The 27,702-nt window shown below is 41.1% G+C and overlaps 1 protein-coding gene across 1 annotated transcript in view; it reads right to left on the bottom strand.

Moving 5' to 3' along the window:
• Positions 1-27,702, bottom strand: part of NAALAD2 (N-acetylated alpha-linked acidic dipeptidase 2) — a 39,969-nt gene that overhangs the window by 10,860 nt on the left and 1,407 nt on the right. The window contains exons 3-16 of the mRNA XM_081155688.1: positions 19,968-20,154; positions 17,637-17,738; positions 16,606-16,731; positions 14,389-14,575; positions 13,710-13,803; positions 12,392-12,490; positions 8,582-8,667; positions 8,203-8,322; positions 8,017-8,099; positions 6,012-6,075; positions 5,076-5,143; positions 3,027-3,118; positions 1,894-1,984; positions 205-469 (exon numbers count right to left, since the gene is read on the bottom strand). Coding sequence (XP_081011814.1) covers positions 205-469; positions 1,894-1,984; positions 3,027-3,118; positions 5,076-5,143; positions 6,012-6,075; positions 8,017-8,099; positions 8,203-8,322; positions 8,582-8,667; positions 12,392-12,490; positions 13,710-13,803; positions 14,389-14,575; positions 16,606-16,731; positions 17,637-17,738; positions 19,968-20,154 — 1,664 coding nt within the window. The remainder of the gene's footprint in view (positions 1-204; positions 470-1,893; positions 1,985-3,026; positions 3,119-5,075; positions 5,144-6,011; positions 6,076-8,016; positions 8,100-8,202; positions 8,323-8,581; positions 8,668-12,391; positions 12,491-13,709; positions 13,804-14,388; positions 14,576-16,605; positions 16,732-17,636; positions 17,739-19,967; positions 20,155-27,702) is intronic.

Raw genomic sequence — 27,702 nt, forward strand, 5'->3', positions numbered from 1 at the left:
AATATAGGGAAAACCCAACATTAGTAGCACCTAACTTAGCAAAATGGATTCAGCCTACAAATACCAAATTAAATCACAGTCTGAAGTTTTTTTCTAGAAGCCAGAACTAATAAGTGAAGCAGGGATAAACTCTAGGATGGAATTGATGATGATGATGATAGATATCTTAAACCTCTATAAAATACCTGCTCGGTCATTTCTTACCAAATGATACTCCATGATCTTTCAATTGTTGTTCATGTTTCTTGGATAAATTGTAGATACTTGTTGCATAGTTTTTCAAAGCTTTTGCATAGTCTTGAATATTGAAAGGAATGATTTGAGAGTCTGCAAGCTCATAAACCAGCGCCCCTCGTAATTGAGCCACAGAGAGCTGTTTTTTAAATGTGGGGTCATAAAACTTTTCTACCACTTCAAACGTCTCATAAATTGTATGGTATAATGGGTAGCTGCTGTACTTATCTGTTTTCTAAAGAAAAGGTTGGGAGGAAACCAAGTACAGACAAACATTACATATTCAAATCACAATATTTCACGTAAACATAAAATGACTGCAGAAAATACAGCCATATGGCACCCTGAGTTATCACAATGAAGAACAAAATGTAAACTCAAACACTACCACCAAATGTTCAGTGATTTAAAACTTTACCATTATTTTTTTTAATTCATGTAATCTTCATTCAAAATAAGTCGTCTTGAAAATTTTCCTTATTGTATTTCTGATCATTAAAATTAAGGAGTTCATACTCTAGTTGCAAAGCAGCACAATTTAAAATTGATTGGGAATGAAAGGCTCTGGGCAGCTAGGGATCTATATAGCTGAAGGGTTACATACTTAAGCACCCAAACAGTGCATAACCAAATGCCATTTAACCTGTATTACACAATTAAGTACTACCATTATAAAAACAAATTATCACATGGTGGTATTCTGTGCAAATATTTTCTTAGTCTCTACATTGCTCTAAGGCTGTCGTCCTCACTGCTTTTAGAATCACTAAAAGGAATACCTGTTTCAGCCTCTCCTGTCTAGTATTGTTTTCAATCTGCATTGTCTTAGTAACTAGATAACGTTGTTCAGAATGACATAGTATAAAAGTGGGCAGGCGCTGATGAGGTGAAGCCCATCATTTCAGTATTACTGTACAAATGTGCATTTATTGTGGGTTCTGCAGCTGTTTTGCTTGCTTTGTTCTTCGTTGTACTCTGGCTGGTCAGATTCACAAGGGCTATCTATATATTCTATAAAAGCAAGATGGTACATTGCAATTATGATTTGAAAATTATTAAAATCTATGGCATCCGAGTTCAGTGTGGTTTACAACATAATTCACGGCATAGGCAGGCAAGCGTGGTACATGCTGGCATATCCAAGCTCTTGGATGTCGCCAGTGTGCTTGCACGGCAGTCAGGCAAACCAGTCCGTGCAGAACAGAAAACGGGATCAAGTTGAAAATGGAGAAACTTGTTCTCCCTAGCCAGGAGCTCTGGACACAGGTCGCAGGCTGTCGAGGGCTGAGAGGGGCTAGTTCCAGTGAAGCAGCTTAGCTTAGCATTCCCTGTACCAAAGCATGCTCTCCACCTGCACGACTAGGAGGATCACACTGCTCACCAGCGTCTGTCGGGGAAAGGGTGGGAACTGCCCGGCACTGATGACCAGCTACATCCTTGCCGTGACCCTTGTCGGCTACCGCTTCGGTGAAAATGCACAAAATAACCCAAATTACTGTCTAGTCCATCCACAAAGGGACGTGCACTCTGTCTCTATCCCTGAAATTCTTCACATGCCACAGTCCACCAGAGCCTGTACCACACAACTCAAGGACAGAATGCTCAACAAGAACGTGGGTGAGGCACTAAGTGGCCCAGTCCGTGACATGGCTTGCTTACCCTGTTCTTAGTGTAACGGGCTCTGCCTGAAGCAATTCCAAGTCTCTGAAAATAAGCTTCAAAATCACTTCCAGATCCCAGCTTGTTGATTCTAGATGTAGAATAGAAATACATAGAGAAATGCATAAATAAATAATGACATTAAATAGATGGGACTAGCAAGGAACTTCATGGCACATTTATAGGAATTAGGAAAAGTACCACCCCCAAGACACTTCTGGGCCATCGGTTGGATACTGGTGGGATAAACCCATAAACCCACAGATCTGCAATGACCGCAATGACCACAATGAGGGCTTGGCAGTGCCACCAAAGACTGCAGTCAAGTGACTGCCGGCCTCTACATTTTCTGCAGTTGTGGTCTAATAAAAAGGCCATGAGAAAGTCTATTTAAGATTAAATAATAGATCTAATTACAATATATTTACTTGCATATAATTTAAAAACCACTACATACATGTATACATATATATTATATATATATAGCATATGTAATAAATAGTAAAAGTGGACTATAAAATTACATATGCATGAAGAAAAGTTACTTCTAAACTGTTAGATGTGTTTTTGAGATTGAGACTATGGATATTTTTTAAATCTTTTTTCTATTTTCTTTATAATGGAAACACATTTAAACTTTCACAGACTTATTTGGAATATGGCATGAAGCCGTAAACTGCTACCATCATCTGCTTTTAGCAACAGTATTGAAGAATAAAACAAATATAAAATGAATTCAGGAAAGCTACAGTTGAATGAATGAGACGAGCTAAATAAATTAATCTAAATTGATTAACAGGTATTATGATTAACAATTTGGTGGTTATTGATAATACCCATTCATAAGTTGAAAAGTAAATCATTTGTTTTTTCCTTATCATTTGAAGTTAGTTTATTAATGCATTTAAAACATATCTGAACAAAATATGAGAATCCAAAATAATGCCTAATAATGTGGCAAAATAACTGATTAAAATTTTATAAAACTAGATCTCTGCTCTATTTGGGTTCAAAGACTTGGCTGTCCTGGCTGATCAGCACACCAAAGGCTGGTTATCTTTACTCAAATGGCTGGTGAGGCACTCGAGAACCGCATGCCTGGAGAAACAAGGGCAAAGGGGATTGTAACTTACCTAGGAAAGTTGGCATTTTCAGAGGAAGGGTCCTTTTCCAACCAGCTTTCATAAAGAGATTTACTCTCGAAACCATCATCGGGGCTGGAGATCTGGAAAGAGAAATCAAATATTGGGAATCAGAGGCAGAAGCAACTAAATTTATGCCAACATAAAACCACATGTTAACGTCAACTTCTAACTATGTATGTTGGTGTCGAAAAATATGCTTTTGGAAATAGCAGGAAAAATGTCCAGCCCAAATTCTTGTTTATGATGTCTGCCTATTGGCAGCTTTGCCAGATACCTAGGATAAGATTGCCTGCTTATTTTAGTAAAATTTTACAGTTTCATATTTTTAATCAATGGCATCACTTTGGCAACTTGGATTCCTTTTAGTGGCAAGTATTGGGGGTGGGGGAATTAGCTATAGTATTTACTTTAGAGTAAACTGCTTTTGTACAAGAACAGCAGAGTGTCTTGGGGACAGCAGATCGAGGTTGTGAAGCTGAGCTTGAAGTTGTCAATGCAAATCCTGGTTTTGTAGGGTGGGTGGTGGGTAAAGAGGAAGAGCCTCTGTGTGCATAAACATTTTTATTACCCTCATTAAAAGCATACGCACAGACTTATACTTTGCTTTCCCCTAAGAAAAGCAGGGCCGTGTGGTGGGAAGACTGTGGACTGTGGAGTCTAACCATCTCTATTTTAGATCCATGTTATCACACCTGTGGGGTGAAACGTGTTCACTCACAGCTCTGCTTTGTTCAAAAATGCACCCAAGGCAGACCCTACTTTTGCAACTCAGGAAGCGTTATGTAACCTTTGGTGTCTTGCTTTAAATCCTAGTTTTCTCACCTGTGGGAATGGGGGGAATGGGAAGAATGGTACCCATCTCAACTGAACATCTCGACCTTTCGTAGGTCGCTTATTCCCTCATCACATAGGTCTTCAGCGAAGAGTCTTGGCACAGCCAACTGACTGGGTCCCACTCTCTACTCAGCTCCTGACAATTTCCAATAGCTGAAATCTCCGATTTTTACATTCTCCTTGGATCAAATTCCTTGCAAAATTCTCTTCATTTTCTGGAATCACACCATCTCTGTTCTAGCACTAACCAGAACTGTGTCCCTTTGTCCTGAACACCCTCGATCAGACTTTTCCATCTCAGTTATACGCACTGTCCTATATGCAGAGTCCTTTTTCTACTGAGTTTTGGTAGGCCCATCAGTGAGCATCTGCCTTTGTGCAAAGGGGCAGAGCCCTCAGCTCCTCCCTATTGGCCCTGAATTTGTCTGTAAACATCCTCTGATGCTTCCCAACTTCCCCAGCTACCCCGGGGTTTTAGGTTCTCTATTCCATCACTGTTTTCCATTGTATGTAGTATCCAGTATCCCAGTGAACTACCATTCCTCATTTACGGGTCTGTCTCCTCTCTAGATTACAAAGTATTTCGATTCAGTGGCCTTGCCATTTTATCACTGTTGCTGCTAGAATTTATATTTTTAATATATCTTTATTGATTTCAGAGAGAGAGAGAGAGAAACATCAATGATGAGAGAGTCATTGACCGGCTGCCTCCTGCACACCCCCGATAGGATCAGGCCCACAACCCGGGCATGTGCCCTGACCAGGAATCGAACCGCCATCCCCTGGATCCTGGGTCTATGCTCAACCACTGAGCCACACCCGGCTGGGCTAGAATTTTTTATAGGGCCTGATAACTAGTAACCACTCAATAAATACCTGTTGAATGAATGAAAAAGTAGCCAAGGCAATCTCTGAACCGTGGCTTGCCCATTCCAGCTCAGTGTTCTTTCAGAATGCCTCTGCTGGATGGAATGATGTACCCTCTGCTTTACAACAGTGTACACAATAACTGATTAGAGCAGAGAAACCAGCAATACTGTCTTAATTATAATGTCACATGAATAGTATATTAGAGATTTTTGTTCTTATTTATACAAATCAGCTGTGTCTGTCACCAATGTAAAAATAAGTATACCGCCAATCAAGAAGAAATTATTCACGTATCCATTCATCAGAAAACACTGGACAGATCTATGTCTATACCTCTTTAGTCAGGTCATACACCAACTGGTAAAGAAGGGGTGTACAGTCAACTCTGAGAGTATAATTGCCTGAAAAATAAATAAAACAGTATTTTAATACTTGCAAATGAAATTCCAGGCTATGTTTAATTCTAACTTTATTTTCTAATAATAATTTATTATAGACTTCAAATCAAAGGCATCACTCCCTGGGAATTAAAAATAGGGTGCAGCCCTGGCCAGGTAGTTGGTTAGTGTGTTGTCCCAATATGCCAAGGTGGTGGGTTCATTCCCCAGTCAGGGCACATACAGAATCAACCAATGGATGCATAAATAAGTGGAACAGCAAACTGATGTTTCTCTCCTCCCTCCTTTCCTCTATCTTTCTAAAAATCACTCAGTTAAAAATAAGGTAGAACTAGTTCTTCAGCAGCAAGAGAAGCCGCAGTAGACACTCTGCTCAGAAGGTACAGGGGGACTTTGGCTGCTGGGCAGCAGCTCCCGTGGTCACCCCAGGGCCGTTCTTAACACAGCGTCTCTCGGGGGAGCTGGCAGAGACCATGGTAAGGCTACAGCATCTGTTCCTTCTTTGTTCAGTTAGTATGCAGCAAGGCATTAGATCAGGGCACGCCAGTAGCTAGTAAGTATGCGCCGACATTCATCGAGACATAATACAGTGAAAGCCTAGGGCACAGATGTCACAGGTCAGGCTCAAAAGGAGGGCCGTAGTTTGTGCTTCCTTCAGATCCGTTTCAATACAGAAAGTATTTCTGTGCGAAATATTTTGCCAAGTAGGCCTTCTGACATATTCTGTAAACCATTTCTTCTGAAGTATTTTAGCCAAATTCTCTTAATACCTCTATAGGAAGACTGGAGTTTTAAATAGGAACCCAAGGTCAGCAAATGGTAAATATTCTAAAGAAGCAGGCTCAATAGCTTAGTTAGGAACCGAATGTACCTTCTATGGATGAATCCGAGTTGATGTAAGCAATGCTTCTCTCCTGGAGTGCTTTTGCATTCTCCTGTCAAAGCAAAGTCATTACTTAACGCACAAAATTTAGTATTTGCAATTGTGGGAATGGAAACAAAATAAACCAATTAATTTAATATAAAAATGGTCTGTAAATACTTTATGAATCAAATGCCTATGCTTTCTGCCATAATTTCTGAAAAATGCTGGTAACTTTTTGTTTGGCAACATTAATGGAATTAAAACAAGAAAGAAAAATATTCTGATGCTGACCAGAGTAAGAAAGGCCGAGGCTCCCATATTCTGGGTCCCACTCCAGGTCTCCTGAATAAGAATTGCTGAAAGTGAGGCCTGGAAATCTGTATTTTCTAAAAGATGTTCTGGCCATCCTTCACACATGGAAGTTTGAGACCCACTGGTATAGGATACCCAAATTAATGTACCATTTTAAAAGTGGAAAAAAAAAATTGAAAATAGAAAATTTCATTTATTCATTTTTTAAATGAGATGATAAAAAAAAAAGGAGGAGGAAGGACATTAGGACACACACAAGACTGACTCTGACTCCGACTCCCTCTCCCTCCCACCCCCCATACACACCCATACACCCAGGAAAGACACAGACTAACACCACATGGAAGGAATATGCTGAGCGCGGCCTTTCTCCTTCGCCTGCCACCTTATAAGAACGTTCTACTGATCAGCATTTAAGGCTGTGCGGTGGCGGCCCTTCTCTGCCCTCCCCACGCAGGCCCGAGGGTGGCTGCCTCTGCGACAGGTAGATGAAGGGTCGGTTTCCTTTAGGAAGGAGGATTGCTTCATTATGTACAGAAAGTATGCTTTGAATACCACGAAAAGTCTGGTAGAAAACTAAAACAGTCTTGAAATTGTCTTTTAACCCACATGTATTTAAGTTAATGCAAAGCATATTTTATATCTTACATTTCTTTGATCTTTATTTTAAGCTGCTAAAATTATAGAAAACATGTTTTTACATATACATGTGTATTCACATGAAATTGTTTCTAAAAGTAAATGACCTTAATGAAATTTGATTCATCTAAACAGCCACCTTCTAAACTGCATGTTTGTAATAGTAATATAATAACAAAATGTTGCAATATAAGTGGAATCAAACACGTAAGGGAGAGACATGTAACTGTGTGTGGTTTCACCCCCATAACGATTCGATTCATATTATTTTAAAGTAAGAGAATATGAATCAGGAGGAAAGCATTTGAGGAACCAAAAAAGCCAATGCCAAGAAATGTTTGAAACAACTATAAAATCTGGACTCGTAATAAAAATAACCTGCACTTACAAAAGATGAACAGAGGATGGTGGAGCGAAAATAAGTGCTTACACAGGGCACCTGCCTTTACAAGAATTATGAGCCTACCTTGTGCATTTAAGAACTTAGAGTTACACGCAGGGGGCTAAGGGGAAAGGATGAGAGGGTGACCCAGGAGAGGCTCCGGGGTAACCATCAGGAGCCAGTCATGAATGAAAATCCGTCATAGCTGAAGGAGAAACAAGTCTCGAAATTCTAAAGGAAGGCAGTTTACTTAAAGCAGTTCAATTTACAAAATTATATACTCAACGATCAGGCACTTTTGGGAATGGTAAAAGATGCACATGGTTGCAGTTTTGTAAGGAATCTGTAAATGTGAAACAAGTCATCTGAACAGAACATCTTTTCTTAGAAGTCCAAGGAAACTTCAAAACTTGGAAATTAACTCGCGATCTATACGAGTCAGTCAGTTCACTTGTCAGAAACAGCTCACCAGTCTTGACTATTTTCTGAACTTAACAATTTTAAGAGGTTATTCCATTTGCCAGACTGATGTGAAAATAAAAACAAAGCCTACTTCTCAAGTTCTCTCGAGTCTTTCTCCAAATTAAAACCACCTTAGGTAACGGAATCTATCTGTGAACATCCCGAGATGCACGTGCGCCCTGTGGACCGAGAAGGTCAGAACTCTGCCCCGGTTACCTCGGCCCACTCCGTGGAGCCCAGGAGTCCAAATTCTTCTGCGTCCCAGCTGGCGAAAACTATGGTTCTCCTGGGTCTCCATCCTGCAATCATTGTCAACACACACAGTTAGGTACACCTGCCTAGAAGTAAAGGAAAAGCAGTGAGTCGCTTTTTGTCCCTACCCGCCAAAGAAACGTTATTTACCTCTACTCATCAGTTTTCCAAAACTCTGAACGATTTCTTGTAAAACAGCAGTCCCCGTGGTTGGGTCAATACCTCCAAACACCCAGGAATCCCGATGACCTCCCAGGATAACATACCTGTCTGGAACAGAGTGTGTTCAAAAGGACTACAGCTTTGCATTATAAATAGTTGTAATTTATGTTATTTAAGTTAAACTTCCTCTGTAGTTTCCTCCATAGGAAAACAACACTGTAAGGCACAGCCTTCTTTTAGAGGAGCACAATTTTTTTTTCCAAATGTAATTGTTTTATATCAGCTGGGGGGGGGGGAATCAACTGTTGAGTAAAATTATCTTCTCTTTTTTAATGTTTGTAAAAGTGTTTTAAAAATTCTGACTCACCAGGTTCCACGGACCCTCTGATGGTTCCGATGACATTGTAAATCCTTGTAATTTTATTGGTGTTATGAACATGCATTTTAACCTTCCTAGAATTTCAAAGGGAATACATTACTTCCCATAGAGCATTACTTCTCATGGCTTTCTTTCAACGTTTAATTATGAAAAATCTCAAAAGTACAGAAGACTCTATAATAGTTCAATAAGTTCCCATATATCCACCACCTAAATAATTATTGATATTGTTGAACCATTTGCCAGTTGCAGACATGACATCTTACTTACTTTTTAAGCACACACCTTCAACTAAAATTTTTAAAACTGTCAATATTTTAATTTTCCTCCTCCCTGTAGCTATATTGATATTTACTTAAAGTCAAAATATTCTATTATTCTACATGTCTTGGGTATTCATTCTAAAATTTTAAATATATTCTACTTAATTAAAAAATACATTAGACAGCCCCAGCCTGTGTGGCTCAGCGGCTGAGCATCGACCTAGGATCCAGGCGATCGGGGTTCGATTCCGGGTCAGGGCACAGGCCCGGGTTGCGGGCTCGATCCCCAGTTGGGGGCGTGCAGGAGGCAGCCTATCAGTGACTCTCATCATTGATGTTTCTCTCTCCCTCCCTCTTCCTTCCTCTCTCTGAAATCAATAAAGATATATATATTTTAAAAAATAATAGGAAGACAGCCATTAGGTATTTAAGGGCAAATGAGACTATTAATGTGTCTATTTACATTAATTTCTGCTATTGAATAATTTTCTTCAGAATTATTGAAGTAAAATATCAGTTTGAGAGCTGGCTGAGCGCTGCTCGTAAGCAGCATGAGAAACTCTATTATTAAATGGGAGCTTGGGGAGCTCCTGTTAAAATGTACAGGACAACCCTATACGGAAGCTTCCAGGCCATCACTGTTGATTCTGAGTTAGGGAGGCCTTTTAAATATTCATTCATGGGTTACAATCAACCAAACTAGAATTCAAGGGAAAATACAATCAAGCTCAGGCAAAAAAAAGAAAATGAATCCAAAATGACATGGGAAAATGTGGAGCCTCTTTTTCACGAGGGAACAAAGTCGGTCTGGATCTGTGCGGGGTGGGGGAGATCCCAGCGGCGTCTAACTTACGGTTCCTTTTTGAATGGAGTAACTAACGAGCTGTCAAAACCTACAGATTGCTAAGTGCAGGTTCTGGTTTTTCCTTCAAAAATACCTTGTGCTTCTGAATGTGTATTTAATTTATGGGCAGTATTCAGCCAAAAATTTTTTGGGAGAAAACTAGTCATGGGTTTTTGTTTTGTTATTTTTCATTTTAAGACATCAAGTACAGGATTTATTTTTGCTGCGGATAAAAATAGCAAAAAAAGCAGAAACATTTTTTAGCATGTGTTTCTAAAAATAGGAGCCTAATATATATCAGTGAGAAACCCCAAAGCATTGACATTCTGACATTAAATTAAAATAATGAGGAATAAAATATCTTTTTAATTTAAAAAATTTTTAATGAAAATGAACAGAGTCTCCCTGCTCAGATTCTCAAAGGAATTCATCCACATCTTTAATCTTCATGTCATTCTAGTTAGTACTACTGACCCCAGAAATGCCTAAATACACACTTGTTTTTCCTATTACCACTTCCAACCCATCATGTTCCAAATAAACTGAAGTGTAGAATGCAGGCTCCACGGGGCAGGGATTTTTTGCCTTTTGTGTTTGCTGCTGAATTTCCAGTACCCAGAAAGGTGCCTGGACTATAGTAAATGCTCAATAAATACTTGTGAAATGAGTAAATATGTCCCTGTAAGGAGAAACTGAGGCCCTTAGCTCATCCATCAGTTACCTCCGCCGATCACTGTCTTTAACCAGTTTTACAACTCTGTAGAGACAGAAATCGCCTTATAGAAACATGATCGAAATGCAGATAACCCACATCCACTGGAATGCACAATCTGCCTAGTGAATGCTAATTGACTCCCCCCCACAAGGTGAGAGAAATCAGTTTTTCTGCTATTAAGTACTCACTTCAGCTTTCCTGATGAGCTGATTTTTTGTATCAACTTTGAATTCTCTTTTGAACCAGTTTTGACTCCTTTCAGGTTCCCTTATTAATTAAATACAGTTTTGGACACGTTCATTTTATATTTGCATGAGAATTATGGTTTTACTTTAAAAAAAAAAAAATCGTCTTTTATCACTTTGGATCCCGATGAGGTGTACAGTGGATTTGTCTCAGACCAGGTACGAGCAGCTTAAACCCAGGCATGTCTTCTTTCAGCTCTCAGAAGTAAATCCCAAGTAGCAACAGAATTCTAATTTTGCTGACTATATAATTTTTTTTCTACTGATTTTGTGTTTTGTTTGTGTTTCTAGTTTGCTTATGGCAGATAAGTTATTCCCCTCTGGTGGCAGCAATGGCTAGGAATTTGACTTTGTCTCCTGTCACTTGGTAATCTCTGTGAATGGATTATTAGATTATCGAGATCTCCTTGGGGTAAGAGATGACAGCAAATCTGCTTTCTAGTAATTTTCTTGTGTATTTGCCCATTTTGAGCTCAGATCAATTAAGGGTTCTGTGGCCCCGGTGAAGGAGATTGGCTTTTTGATACCTTGACCGGAGAATTTTTATGTTTCTGAGTTTTCTCTTGAACTGCAACTAAAATTGCAGAACTGAACCTGTATGTTTTCTGCTTTCTCTGTTTCTGTTTGTAAATAAAAAAGACCTTTATCTTTCATTGTGTATGACTTCCTTCCTTTGGAGGGTATTAAAAAATTAGATAATAAAATATCTTTTAGCAAAGGTGTTCCAATTCAGTTATAGAAATAAAGCAGCATATATGTAAAAAATTCTATAATTTCCATAAAATAAGGAAATTGAACTTCTAGTACTTTGAAAGCTCTGAAATTTAAAAAAAAAAAAAAATTAGCCTTGGCCGGGTAGCTCAGTTGGTTAGAGCATCCTTCTAACATGCCAAAGTTGCAGGTTCAATCCCTGGAGCCAGTGGAACAACAAACTGATGTTTCTCTCTCTCTCTAAAATGAATAGTAATAATAAAATTTTAAGTACAAAATCTAAAAAATAATCTTAAGAATTTAAGTTCACACTGTTAACAAATTGTTAGCAAACGAGGCATCAATTTTGGTTTAATAAAAACAGCTTTACCTTCCCTGATTTGTCAGTTACACTGCCCTTTCTATCTGCATTTCAGGCCAATCAGACTGCTTCACGGCTGATCGTGCCAGGCTGCTCCACAGCTCTGGTCAAGCCCATCTCTCTCGTTGGCATTTCCTGCCTGCCTTGATCTAGTGGAAAATTCAGTCTTTCTGTAAAACTAAGCTCAATGAACACATCCTCTGTTATCACCCCTCCTGTACACAGTGCTACAGTGTGTTAATAACCAGTGTATTGAGCCTGCTCTAGTTTGGTGCTTGCCCATTTGACTCACTTAACCCGCCCACCCGGTAAGTGATCAGTGATGTTGCCCCTTCCTCTCTTTCACTCCTTTCCCTTGTTAGTGTTTCACATGTATAACATTTTGAAAGTGGTATGGACAATGTTGCAAAACTGAGAAGGGAAGTTAAAATGTTGAACCTGTAACAAAAGTCTCCATTTTTGAGACTTTATGAAATAAATGGGAGAAATTTTATACATTATTCTGTAAGTACCTTTTAAGTGATATAAAATGATCGATTATTCATTATAGAAATGAGAAAAAGAAGGTAAGCACAATATACCTGGTAGAACCGTTATCTTGACATTTTTCCGTTAAACACAGAAAACGTTTCCAGGCTATTAAATGAATGTGAGATTACCTGGAAGAGTCTTTCCCCATGAAGCCAGGCCCGATGTTGTAATCCACATTAAGACTTCCCTTCCAGCTGTCATCTGGGGGAGCTGTTCCCCCCATGTGGCTGTCGAGAGGAAATGAAAACCACAGAAAATGCTGAGCATCACAGTTTCTTAGAAAAAATCATGAAGTGTGACGATGAGATGTTCATTCAGACATTTAACAAATACTTACTGAGCATTTACTAAGTGCAAGGTACTGTCAAAACTCCCTTCCCCTGTGGAGCTCACATGCTAATGAGCCATAACTGAGATACATAAGGAAAACATTTAATGTCAGTGATAAGAGCCAAGGAGAGAAAAACACAGAAAAGAGTGAGAAAAAGGAAAGTTGAAGTCTCCTTACTTTCAACTTTAATAATGTAGGGATGCGGTAGGCCCAGGAAGTCCTAAAAATATGAAATACATGACTCTGCTAAGGAGAAATGAATTTCTAGAGAAGCTGTTCATTACATAATATGCATTCATAAAGCAATCACTGAATTGTATTGGTATAGACATTTTAAAAATGTTAGATTTGCCCAGCCGGGCGTGGCTCAGCGGTTAAGTGTCGACCTAGGATCCAGGCGATCAGGGTTCGATTCCCGGTCAGGGCACATGCCCGGGTTGCGGGCTGCAGCCGATCAATGACTCTCTCATCATTGATGTTTCTAGCTCTCTCTCCCCCTCTCCTTTCCTCTCTCTGAAATCAATAAAGATATATTTTTAAAAAATAAATAAAAATTTTAAAAAATTAAAAAATAAATAAAAAATGTTAGATTTGAAAAGGAACATCAATTATAGAATACATATAATAATAGCAAACAATAATTGAATGTTTACCATATTCTAGATTATTTACTTGCATGATATTCCTATCAGGGAGAAATTACTGCGACCTCACTTTAGAGACAGAGAAACAATCAGAGAAAGATTGAGTACATGGTCCAAGTTCACACATCTAGCAAGTGGTGGGCATTATCATATTTTCAAAATGCAGGTTAAAGTACAAATATCAAATGAATATCTAAGAAAATCCAAGTACTTCAAAAATCTCAAATCAGTATTTTTATCTTTGGAAATAAGTTTTGCTCTTGAGACTTTTCATTTGTAGCCAAAAGAGTAACGTTTTCTTAGGCACTAAACTGACTGCATTTGGGGGGTGAGGGAGGGGTGCTCTGTTATTCCTACCTTCAGAAGCTATTTTGATTCAAGACTTCTAATAATTAGGTTACACTGGTTTTAGAAGAAAAAATGAACACAGTGCAAAATATCTTAATTTCATATCCAACGAGAAAACTATACCGTAATAATACTTCTGCATCATTATATCCAATGGGATGTACAGGGATTTTGGGCATTCCCACTCCTTCTTCAACATCAAGTCTAAAGGTGTACTCTGCAAAAGTCAATTGCATAAAATGAAAACAATTGAAGAATCTGAGCCAGGGGTGTAAAAAAAAAATTTATTACTATTGCAGATTTGCTATATGCCCATAAATTCAATAATATAGTTGAAATGGTTCGATTCCCGGTCAGGGCACATGCCCGGGTTGCAGGATCTGTCCCCAGCACTTTACATATTAAATAACAAAATGAAAAACACACCTCACTGGTATTTTTGAAAACAGAAATGTATGCTCTAAAGTATAAAAACCACCAGGCAGTTCAGAAGCCTTGCGTTCTGGTTGGGTAAGAGCAGCATTGCTTTGGGTGTGAGGATCTGTTTCTGAACCTCCCCTCTACCCAAGGGGGAGAGGGAATCGCACTGACCCGCCCTTCTCCACGTCCACACCTCATCAAAGTTTAAAACTGAAGTAATACGAGGGAAGTGCCTTTGAGTTCCCAGCAACAGCGATCCAAAATATTATCACTGCACACCGTTTTAACGTTCCTGGGTGGATGCTTGCTTGTATGCCTTCTCTAAGCGCAGGTACTAGTTTTGCAAAAACGGGTGGGCCAGCACGGGCTCGGCCACTATTACCTTTGGCGGGGTAGCCTGGGGTGAGCGGGTCACCAGCACCGTTCAAGTTCAGCACGTTCCCCCTCTGCGCTGCAGTTCCAGGAAGGTTCCAGCCGTGGGGATAGGGCCGCGCCTCGGGGGCCGAGTAGTCCGCAGGGTCCGAGTACAGGACGATGCCCGCCGCTCCTGCTGCCATGGCGTTGAGGACCTGTGGGGCACCGGCGGCCGTGAGGCGAGGGGCAGGGGAAATCCGTTCCCGCGGTGCCTGGGCCACGCTGGTACTCAGTCAGCTATCTCTGCCCCGAGTGTAATTTCTCTCTTGGCCTAACAGTTCTCATTTATTCTACACAACTCCAAACAAGTTACCACTCCCGCGAAACATTCCCATTGTTCCTAAAACTGCACACTTAATGCGTGAACGTCTCCCTTCTTTGTACTTCTTCTATAGTGTGTGCATATTTCTATTTTAGGATGGATAAAAGTATTTTTAAACCTCTTTTAAATATCTTTCTCCCCTAGGGTAAGCCTTCTAAGAGATTAGTGTTATTGTCAGTGTTCCCATTTTATAGAAGAGAGGCCACGGGTGCGGGGGGTGTCGATAAGAACCCAGACCATGTCTTAATCACTTTTAACTGCATCCTCCAAATTTTGGCACATCATAGAATAACCAGTGTGGAACTAAACTGATTGAAAATTCTATGCAGAACAGCCATGATGTGTGAAAAATGGCCCACAGCGTTTTCGTCAACATTTTTCTAATAATCCAAACTGACCATAAATGAGAATCTACCCTGTAAGATACTGAATCCATTACCAGAAGTATTGTAGCAAAAGATAGACAACCATCAGTTTTGATCAACTGAACCACATCCCAGTATTCAGAAAACTCTCATATAATGTTAGTGAGAGTACAGCCTGTCACAGCTTTTTTTGACAGTAATCAGATGATGCCTATCAAAAGTCTGAAATAATATACATGTTTCAGCCATTCACCTTCTAGGAATCTACACTACAAAAAACACCTTCACACAAATGTCCTAGTGCACGCCGACAAAGATGCTCGCGATGGAATTATTTGTAATAGTAACAAATTTAAGACACACTAAGCATCTGTCAACAGGGAAATGGTTAAGTAAATTGCTTATCGATTCTGTGAAGTATGTAGCCATCTGAAATAATCAGGTGTTCACTTAATAAACAGTTACATAAAAATTACTAAGTACAAGTCATGATCTGAAGGGCTTCAAACATCAAGTCATTTAATCCTAATGAGAATTCTAAGAGACCGGTGTTATTAGCATTTCCATTGTATTTATGAGGAAAGACTGGCACAGAGGTCTCGAGACTAGGAAGCCCAGAGCAGACCAGAACCCAGGCTGCATGGATCTAGAGTCCTATAGTCCTAACCATGGGAGAATACACACGAGTTATTGCTGAGGGAAAAATAAAGTTATACAATATAGTGTCTGATGCCCTCTTTGTTAAATATACATATATATATGGAAAATGATTATAGAGACATACACTTATATTCACACTTATTTTCACAGAAGTAGGTCTGGAAAGAGCTGCGAAGATTCATTATGTCTGGGCCGTGACGTTGGGTAATACAGGAGAGCTTTTCATTTTTTTTTTTAGTTTATATAAATTTCCTTCAATTAAAAAAGCAAATATTGCTTTGGTACTAAAATTACTGAAAATAATTTCCCTTTCTACATATGTGAGGTAATATAAAAACACGATTTTCTGTGCAACCATAGAAATAGCAAAATATACAGGGTGTTCCAAAAAAATGTATACACACTTTAATTATAAAGGCAATGTTTATTAAAATACATTTCATTTTCAAAATGTAATAGACTCGCCCAGCCGGGGGTGGCTCAGCCGTTGAGCGTCGACCTAGGATCCAGGCGATCGGGGTTCGATTCCCGGTCAGGGCACATGCCCGGGTTGCGGGCTCGATCAATGAATCATCATTGATGTTTCTATCTCACTCTCTCTCCCTCTCCTTTCCTCTCCCTGAAATCAATAAAGATATATTTTAAAAAAAAAAAAGGTAATAGACTCTACAGCTATCAGCTGTTCAAGTGTGTATACATTTTTGGGGGACACCCTGTATGTGTGCATATGTGTGCGTATATTTATATGCAATTTTGGAAACTGAGATGTAAGATGTTCATTTACATTTACAGAATATATCTTATCCTCTTCCCTCTAGAAAAACAAATAACACAGTACTTTATTTCCTCTGAAGATTTTCCCGTATCTGGCAATAACAATCTTTCCCGTGCAGTTGATGCCCATTTCTCTTTCCAGTTTGAAAAAATCTTCAGTACGAGCATAGTTTACATATACAAGATCTCCCTGTAGGGAAAACCAAAAGGAAAGACAATACATAATATTGCTGTAATTAAAGAGAAAACCAAGAATAAGTTTGAGACAAAAAAATTACATCATCCAAAGTTATCTTTCCTGGCTTGGGCTTATTAATAAACAGATCCACGCTAATTCTGTAGAAGTGGTCAGAAAGTATGTCAATATGCTCCAAAGTTTTAAAAAGGGTGACACGCAGAACATTTTAAACCATGTGCTCTATTTGGAAGACACTGTCAGTGTATACTGCGTGACAGGAACTAGCATAAATAAAAGTTACTTTAAAACCCCAGCTAGGTTGAATTCCCAACCACAGTGTTCATCTTAAAACTTCTGCTGTGGGAGCTATAAAATTGCACATATAAATCCGTAACAAAGACAGACTATATACAAAGGATAAAAGCTTGTAAAAACATCCATTGCCCTGAGTTAAAAGGCACGTTCAGAAATTTCTTTGTTATTTCAAAGAGTGGCAACGCTCAACTGGGGTCTGATTTTTATGTATTTTTGTTGTTCTTCTGTGTTTTTTGTTGTTTTTAGGCAGAGTGTACATAGCGCTGAACCTCAAATATCAGCATGTGTGATCCTCCGAATCTCTTCGGTTTATTCCTTGTCATAGGTTTCATATAACAAAGAAAGTTGTAAAGAGTAAGAGCCCTGGCAGGCTGCTCCCTGGTTAGAGCGCTGGCCCGAGACTGAAGGGCCCAGCGCCCAGGCCCATCCCGGCCAGGAGCACGCGCTCCCAGCTGTCAGGGTGTGTGTGGGACGCCACCAACTGATGTTTCTCTCTCGTCCCCCCCCTCCGCCCCCCGAAAAGCAGTGGAAAAAATATCGAGTGAGGATTTAAAAAAAAAAAAAAAAGAGTTGAATAAGAAAATGTCTTTTTTTTCTTTTACCTCTGGCGCGCCCTGGGCCGAGAACGCGTTATAGGGAGGAACGATGTTGGTAACATTCTCATATCCACCTGGGGGCGACTCAAGGTGTGCGGTTTTAAAGATCTGGCAAGCATTGAAACACAGGACGTTAGGAACTGCCCAGATTGCGATTCAGCATCCTGAAACTAGGTTCTGTAATCAAACAGATAAATCCACTGGCAACAGCGACCAAGAGCTTTATCGTTGTTAGTCTTCAAAACCCATCAGTGCGCGCAATCCAGGTGACGGAACGTTCCCATCTGAAGTATAGGAACAGGCCTGGAAGGTGGTCCCCTCATGACTCCCACTCCCCTCAGCTTCCTTTGCGGGCCCCCTTTCTTCCGTCTGCATTTAAATAACGTTTCCCGTGCTTCACCCCCAGCGCAGTGCAGGCCTCACGTCACACTCCCTTCCGTGCGAGCCCACTGACTCCTAAAGCCTTACCCGTGCCTCAGGCGCTCACCATGCCCGCTTCCCAGGCTTGTGTCTTTAGGGGCCTGGCAGGCACTTCAGCTTGGATGTCCAAACTCAACACGCTCAGTTCTGGATTTATCTCCCCTCACCCCAGGCCCGCTTCTGCTTCCCCTGCTGCTCTCACTGGCATCACTAGCCAGCCCCCCCCCCAGGCGCCTAGGAATCAACCTGAACTGTCCCCTCCCTCCTGCGATCACTAATCAAGTCCTGCCAGTGCCACTTCCTAGCTATTTCTCACATCTGCCCCCGTCCTCGATCCTCTAACGTCCCAATTCAGGGCTTCGCCATCCTTCACCTCCAGCTTGCCCTCCCTGCCGCGCCCAGGCCTCACCGGCAGCCGGCCGGGCCCCTGCAACGCCGCTCTAGCCACATCCTTTCCTCCCACTGCTTAGGACTCGTCAATGGTTTCCACTGACGACAGTGAATTCCTAGCTCCTCAGGCCAGCGGATAAGCCCTTCTACGACCTGTCCCCGAAATATATCCAGCTGACCCTTGAACAACACAGGTTTGAACTGCAAGGTCCACTTACATGTGGATTTTTTTTCAGTAAATAGGTACAATACTATAAATGTATTTTCTCATGATTTTCTTAACATTTTTTTTTCTAGTTTAGTTTACTGTAAGAATATAGTATCTAATACAGATAGCATACAAAATGTGTTAATTGTTTATGTTATCAGTAAGGCTTCCAGTCAACAGTAGGCTGTTAGTAAAGTTTTGGGGAGTCACAAGTTATACACGGATTGGTGGTCAGTGGTCCTCACCCACTGTTGTTCAAGAGCCACTGTATACTGATTTCTCTCTTATCACGGCTCACTTTGTATTTTACACTCTTGAAATATAGAAAAATCATTAAATTCTAAATAATACTAAACTAGTATGTCTCCAAGCTTTGCCAATATTTTTTTCTCTTCTGCCTAGAATTCTCTTATTTTGCTTTTTCATGTAATTAGCCCTTTAGAATCTCTTATGACTCACATACCAACTCCTTCGGGAAGACTTTTCTGACGTACAGGGTGGTGTGGACAAAAAAGGGGGTTCTATGGACAGTAACCTCACAGAGTGATCTAATCATAAACTCCTGACTGGGCAGGTCACGGTGGGTAGTCACACCCTAGACATATAACATTTTTGTTTCTTTAAAAAAGTTTATTATTCCATTGAAATACACTGTTCATTTACATATTTCTCCATAACTGTCTTTTGTAAAAATAGGCATATAACTTTTTAGTAAAAGGTTTATCTTTGCCTTACTCAAACCCTGCCCGTTGTTTCTGTGCCTCTAGGTTAACATACCTTTGAAATAACCACCCTCAAGAGAGCACATAATTTTGTTAATTATTCTGTAATTCAATCCTCACTTTCTTTGCTCACACCTTCATGTAATCTTCCTCACATGCCCTCCTTCATTTCAAACGCACAAAAAGCTGCAACCCGGTATACGCCATCAGTCTGGCTCAGATAAACTCTTACAAAAATTCTCTACAGGTTTGGATGTTTTTATGTCAACGCTGGGCCAAGTGACCCTTTTCGATGTAGACAAACCAATCACACTCTTCAAAGCACTTACTACGTTGATTTGAAATGATGTGTTCTCATGACTCCCTCGCCTTATTTAAGCAAAGGAAGCATGGCCGAGTCTTCATTCTGGCCTCAGGACCTAGCACTGTGCCTGACACATAGCAAACACTGCATAATTAGTTTGCAGCTTCCTAACTTTTCTAGAAAATGAGTTCCATTGCACTATTAAAAATTTTATTTTTACTTGACCCTGAATTCCAATTCGCATGAAAAGGTGGAGATGTAAAGTATGAGAAATACCAACAATGCTACATCACCTCCATTCCTTGTTCATCTATGATTGAGATGTAGTTGGCATTTGTCTCATTGGGGTAAGATAGGAGAACATCATAGTGAACCAACTTGGCCGAGTCCAGTCCAAATTTCTTCCACTGGGTTTGGATTTCCTTGGCAAGCAGTAAATTTTGTTCTGTTCCCGCCAGATGAGGGAGCTTTGTAAAAGAACTAAAATGAAAATATAAGGGGGAGTTAAAGACTCCTATATTCAGCTGATGTGCCTAAGAACTATCCTAGATGCATTACTCCTGCGTCAGGCATGAACTTATCATTTCTGTCTGTATCAGAGTTATAAAAAGCCCAGTTAGCATTACCAGTTTCTAGACATGCCAGTGAGGGGGAGCAGAGTTTGGCACCCCAAATTGTGCCTGTTGGGGTACTGATTATTTTACGCTGGTTATTTTCAAGAAATAAAAATCTCAGGAAAAACAAAACAAACTTTTGGCCTTCCCCCTAACTGCCTCTAAGAATTTAGACAGGACCTGCCTCAGGAGGGGAGGTCTCATCACAGGTAAATATAGTTTGAGATGAACTAAGTAGGAAGAACCTAGTAAGACGCATCTGATCAAAGTCCTCTCTGCGTCCCATTGTTAAAGGTGGCCCAGAAAACGTGTATTTACCAAAGAGTTGCTTTTCTATCTCCATGTGACTTGTCTCCCAGCCCTCTGAAGTCCCAAACCACCACCCCCCCCCCCCTTCTCCTGAGCTCTAGATGGAACACAAGCCTCAACTGCCCGATCTGTCCTCGGGCCCCACATGCTTATGGAACCCCATGTATACATGTATATTAAATTTGGGTATTTTCTCCTGTTAATCATCTTATGTTAATTTGATTATTAGTCCAACCAGAAGACCTTAGAAAGGTAGGAAATTTTCTTTTTCTGCCCCATCCCAGTTTTTAAATAATTGCAGTGTTCACATTGTGCCCCCTGGAAAAGAACACATTCCATGGTAACCACACACCGTCAGCAGAGGCTCAGGTGTGAGATGCAGCCTGGACAAACGGCACACCTCTGGACAGGCCTCTAGGCCAGCGGTGCGCCTTCTTGCTGCTCATCAGTGAGGATATTTTGAAAAAAAATATGTTTGCCAGAGATAGGCTGGGCAGACTATTTAACATATATGTCCACTGTTGTTTTATCATATTTTGTGCAATTGTTTTATTATATTGTATGCACTTGTTTATCTCATTAAAGATAAAGTCCATGCATATTTTTATATTCCCTCCTGCTGAGTTCCTGCCTGTTGAGTTACACAATAGAAATAGCGGCTTGTTGAATTGAAGTTGGGCAATGTTCTCTTGGTTGTGGGTTTAAATGATTTGGGACATTCTGTGACCTCACAAATGTAGTTAATGAGATAATATTTTAAAAGTTTCCCAAACCCCTTCCCTTCCCTTTAAACATATTATCAGCAATAATACTTTCATAAATTGGTTTTTAAGTCCACGTAGGACAACCAAAAAAAGGAAAATTAGCATTTATTGAAAACTTCCTATGTGCCAGGAACCTGACCAGATACTTTCACCTAGGTTCCCATTTCACCCTTGCAGCCCCTTTTCCACTGTTCCCATTTTGAAAATGAGGGCAAGAGCGCACTGACGTAACTCGTTCACAATCCCGTAAGTGCTGATCTCCAGGACCAGAATCTCAAAGTCATTGTCTGACCTTGATAAACTGATTTTAAAAACATTCATCATATATTTTTTTTAATGTTTCTATTGACTGATTTGAGATAGAGAAAGAGAGTCCCACTTATTTGTGCCCCTCTGGGTTGATTCTTGTCTGTGCCCTGACGGGGGATCTGACCTGCACGCCTGGCGCAGCAGGTGGTGCTCTCAGCCCTGCGCCCCCGCCAGGGCCCATCACTATCCCAATGCGGCGCCCTCACCGGCTCCGCGCCCGCCATGGAAGTTCGCACGCCCACCAGCGCATGGGGCTCTTTTCCACATGACCCGCCCTCCAGCTGCACGTTGCGCCCCTCTCCCTGCCACCTCTCCGCTCTGTATCCCCCTCGGACACTCATTTTTTCCTGTCGCGACTGCCCTGCGCCTTTCACAGGTCCTCTCTCAAACATCAGTGTCCCGTTCACCGCATCTGCCTCCCCCACTTCCCTCCGGCGGCTCCTACCCACCCCGCAGGGCTCCTCAGGCATCTGCTCCTGGGGAAGATTCCCTTTCTGTAGCGTTAAACCAGAGCTGCAGGTTACAGGCATTAATACCTTATACAATACTTGTAAAAAAAAAAAAAAAAAAGGTTGAAGTCTTTATAGAGCAAAGTTATTTTTTATGCATAGGATAAAAACCAGTGAGGCTGGGAATATTTAATTTCTACTTTATATAATTCATAACTGTTTCATTTCTACAGTGAGCAGATAAAATCCTTATAATCAGAAAAAAATGTTTTCTTGAGGACTAACCATGAACTTCTGCCTCCTATCTTTTAGAGAACCCACTGAAATGAAATACAGAAATGCAAAAAAGAAAAAAAAAAAAATTTAAAAACGGGCGGCAGGCTAACACCCTTTCCTTTATCCTGGATTTCTCCCCAGGGACCCGAGTGGGGCGTTACGGCCCCAGGTGGCACCTATTCACTGTCATGCTGAGGACGAGCCACAACAGCTGTGTCCTCGGCTAGGTTCCTTCGAGCAGAGGGGAGCCGTGTGGTGTCTCAGCTGCAGTCCCTCCCATTTCACCAGGCGGGACAGGGTCACCGAGCCCTCCGGGCGCCCCCCTGCCAGCGGGAGGGCGTTGGGACTGGGGTGCGGCCCAGTCCAGAGATTCCTGGGCCGACGAGAGGGCCCCGCTCCAGCGTCTTCCCCGCAGAGCAGGCCCAGCAGGTGAGGATCCGCCAAGGGAAGCGGCTGGAGGAAAAGCCATTCCTTCCCCCTGCATTCATCCCTTTGGCACGAATTTGAAGCCCCCCTTCCCTCCTAGACGCTCTCAACTCTCTCCTTTCTCTCCTTTCCCCCTCCTCCTCTCCTTTCCCCCTCCTCCTCTCCTCTCCTTCTCAACTCCTCTCCTTTCCACTCTCTCAACTCTCCGGGTCGTGACAATTCTCTCTCCAGCCCCTTCTCTGACTGTCGACTGAACTCTTCAGAGGACCCTGTTCCCCTGCAAGCAGTTTTATCTCCCCCCCCCCCCCAATCTCAGGGCCAGATCAGCGAGGGGTCTTTCTTCCTCTCCACTGGCTCCTTCCAATACTTTTCCTTTTACTTCTCTCAAAAATAACAACTCTTTTGAAGCTCATAGCAAAAGTCACTGCCTTCTATACATTCTCGGTGCTATGAAAACTGTGGCCACAGCTCTTCAGGCATTCAAATCCCGGGCTCCTGATTCAGTGTATTTTGCTCTACCTTTATTTTTGTCATTCTTGGTGTGCAATTTCTGTACTCAGTTGGATGTGAAGGAGAGAAAAGCCAACTCCATTCGGACGATCACCACGTAAATTCTGCATGATCTACCACCCTGTGCTCCATTACCCATTAAACAAAGCAGAGCCATATGAGTAGACGTAAATTTTAACGTTTGACCAAGAGAATCACCAAGTTTTGGTTCTGAGACTTCATATAATTTTCGAGCTGATTTCTTTTGGACACTTCATGAAAATGCTGCGGACAGAACAGTGCTAACATTTTACCTGGTCTTTTAACTTACACAAGTTTAAACAGAAGCTTCCGGCCTCACCTGATAAAAGACACTCTGGCCTGTTGCTGGACTGCATGAGAAACACAGACTGAGTCTTCTTTCAAGCAGCACCCACCCTACTGCCTACTGATTCTTTCCCCTTATCTCCCAACAAGCCCCTCAAAACAGACATTTCGAATTCGCCTGCTGACATTGATGGGCCTCAATCCTGAATCAGCTCAGGTTTCCTAGGAGCGGCACAGTGGCTTTCACTCCTTTCCCAGCGGGCGCTCCAGTTCATCCTCGGAAACTGGGCGGGGTTTTCTGATCTCATCACATCACAGGGCAGCCGGGAAGGAAACAGCGCAGGGCCTGCACTCCGCTTCGCTTAGGGGACCCTAGGGTTAAAAGGAGGTCTCCGGGCAGGTGAGGAGAGAGGACGCTGCGGAAAAAGCTGAAGAACAGACAAAACCTTCCTAAGTGAGTGAAAGATACAGTTTACAAAGTCCAGAAGCACAGAGAGCCATACGCAGAATAAATCTGAAAAAAAGCTATGCCTAGGGCAGTAAAATTACTGAAAATTAAAGACAAAAATGACATGTTATAGAACTTAAATAACCATAGACGGCTCATCAGATGCCAACACTCGCCAGAAGGCACCGAGAAGACATTTAAGGTTCTGAAAGGAGACGGGAAGACAGCCATCGTAGATTCCACATCAAGGAACGCTAGGTTTCCAGAATTAAGGGGAAATAAGGATTTTTACAGATAAAGAAAAACTACGAGACCGTCACCGCCAGACCCTACATTACAGAAAGTGCTTAAGAAAGTAATTCAGATTAAATAGAAATACCACAGGGTAACCTACATGTTCAGACACAAATGAAAATCATTGGAAGTAAACATCTGAGAAATACTTATCTCTTAATTGGCTTTCAATACATATAACTGTTCAAATAAAAAATTATAACAGTCTTTTGTCAGGTTTATAACAACAGACTTTTATACATGAGATTTTGACAGCGATAATATAAAGGATGGTAGAGGAGAGGGTAAACAGGCGTAGAAATGTGAGTTTTCTGCATTTTGTGTGAAGTGCTACAATAGCAACTTTAAGAATACAGTAAGGAGTTATACATGTATAACGTAATCCCAAAAGCATCTTCTTAAAAAAAAAAAAAAATGGAAGAGATATAACCAAAAAGATAAACTGAGGTAAAATACAAATTTTAAATACTCTGCCATTACCAAAAGGGGGGCAGAAAATGAGAAGTAAAGGGACAAACATAAAGGAAGCGAACAGAACACAACAAAGTGGCAGGCCTGTGCTGAACCACAGCAATCGTTACACGTTAACAGACTAAATACATTAAAGGCACAGATTACCAGAATGAAAATAGCAAGCTGCTACTATCTGCTGCCTACAGAGGACACACTTTAATTAACATTATAAAAAGGGTAAAAGAGCAAATGGTAGTTATATACTCTCTATAGAAGGTACACTTTGTATGTATTTGTTTTGCTGGATTTTTAAAATTATTTTTTATTGAATTTATTGGTGTGACATTGGCTAATAAAACTACACACATTTCAGTGTACAATTATATCACACACGTCTGCATACGGCATTGTGAGCTCATCACCCACAGTCAAGTCTCTTCCCACCACCATCTATCCCCCTTTTCCCTCTAGCAATCACCATACTGTCAGTTTTTGGGGTTTTTTCTTAACCCCTTCACCTTTTCACCCAGTCCCCTAACACCGCTCCCCTCTGACAGTCGTCCGTCTGTTCTCTGCATCTATGAGTCTGTGTATATTTTGTTAGTTTATTTTGTTCATTAGATTCCACATATGAATGAAATCATATGGTACTTGTCTTTCTCTGACTGGCTTATTTCACTTAGCATAATACCCTCCAGGTCCATCCATGCTGAGGCAAAAGGTACAGTTTCCTTCCTTTTTTCAGCCGAGTAGTATTCCACTGTGTAAATGTACCGCGGCTTTTTTACCCGCTCATCTGCTGATGGGCACAACTAGGCCACCTTCTTACACTACACATAAGAATAAACTCAAAATGTGTTCAAGACTTAGATGTAGTCATGAAAACATAAAAACCCTTAAAGAAAACATAGGTGGTAAAATCTCAGACATTTCTAGTTGCAATATTTTTTCTGACGTATCTCCTTGGGTAAAGGAAACAAAAGAAAAAAATAAACAAATGGGACTACATTAAACTAAAAAGCTTTTGCATAGCAAAGGAAACAAACCATCAACAAAATAAAAAGACAACCTACTGAATGGGAGAACATATTCGCCAATGATACATCAAATAAGGGGTCGATATCCAAAATTTATAAAGAACTTACATAACTCAACACCAAGAAAACAATCCAATTAAAAATGAGCAAAGGACCTGAACAGACACTTCCCCAAAGAGGACACACAGATGGCGAGAGACATGAAAAGGTGCTCAAGGTCACTCGTCATTCAGAGGGAAACAACAAAAGCACAGTGGGATGCTACACACCCATTAGAATGGTTAAGATGAAAACTAACAATACTAAGTGTTGGCCAGGCTGGGGAACAACTGGCACATTCACACAAGCTCTGTAGAAATGGGAAGTGGTACAACGCCTTTTGAAGTCTGTTTGGCATTTTCTTAAAAAGTTAAACATACGCTTATCCAAAAACAGCCATCCAAGAGAAGTGAAAACCTATGTGCACACAAAATCTTGTAAGCATGTGCTCATAGCAGCTTTATTCACAATAATAAAAAGCTAGAAACAGCCCAAATAGCCATCCTCTACACATCATGTACTATATTTATTCAATGCAATACGACTCTGAAGTAAAAAGCCATAAGCTACTGATTCATGAAACTGGTAGGCAGGAGCAGAGCAAGGGCACGGCCCAGGTACAGAAAGTCAACAGGGTGGAAAGCCCCAGGTGCCTAGCGATGGACAACTGTAGGGTGGGATCTCACCCGCAGGGTGGCCTTTCTGTCCCTAGCATGAGGTCCTGCCCTTTGGGACCCCCTGGCCTTTCCTCCCTAGAGATAACATCTAGGCCTCAGTTGTATTTCAGCTCCAGGCCCAGAAAAGCAACAAAACCAGCCACAGCTGACCTCAGGACCAGCTGCACTGGATCATGACCACAGGACAGACCTGGAAAGCTGCTGAATACTATAATGAGATCTTCCCCTGGGACCGCCCCTAAAATCTCCCAGCTTAAAACCATCAGGAGGGAGGACCCAGCGCCCTCCCTCCAGGGAGCATGCCCAAGTCTTCCCCTTCCCCCCTCCCCCCAGGCACTCTACCCGGAGCTTCTTCGCTCCCAAGCTCCAAGGGCCCTCCCTTTACCTCTATAACTTGTTTCCTAAGCCAATTTCTTCTAAGAATTACTTTTTCTACTTCTGATTTAACAAAAAAAATGTGCTCATAGTTTGAGTCTTGGCTCCGAATTCTTTCCTAGCCAGAACCCAAGTACAGAGGTTGCTGAACCCAAGGCCAGTCTCACCCCACCCGTCAGACACCTGGTGCCCTTCCCGACGCCCACAACACAACTATCTAAATGAACTCCAAAAGTATTATGCTGAGTAAACAAAGACAGGCACAAAAGAGCACATACTGTAAGGTTCCATTTATATAAAATTCTAGAAAATGCAAAGGAATCCATAGTGACATAAACCTGATCAGTGATTGTCTAGGGCCAGGAGCGAAGGGAGGCATAAATTTTCAGTATTGAGATTTTCCATATTGAGACTGAGGAGGTGGTTTGTTGCGTATATTATACACCTGTCAGTACCCTCAAGTGGTAGGCTTTATATGGAAGCAACTTATTTTATGTACATTATACTTCGATAAAGCTGGGGTATTTCTTATGACAATCCTTTGAAAGAGCCTGAATATAGAAATAAATGTCACACTGGTTGCCTTCAAGTTCAAAATCACTCCCCCAAACATCACTTTTTCATGCCTAGAGACTGGTAGCCTCGCACTGATTCTTTTGCTTTCCTTTTGTCCTCCTTGTGTTACTTATATCTGCAACATGGGAGAGAGGTTTAATTTGTGGCAGACAGAATCTGAAAATTT

This window comes from Miniopterus schreibersii (genome assembly GCF_964146895.1).
Source record: "Miniopterus schreibersii genome assembly, chromosome: 12".
Taxonomy (NCBI): domain Eukaryota; kingdom Metazoa; phylum Chordata; class Mammalia; order Chiroptera; family Miniopteridae; genus Miniopterus; species Miniopterus schreibersii.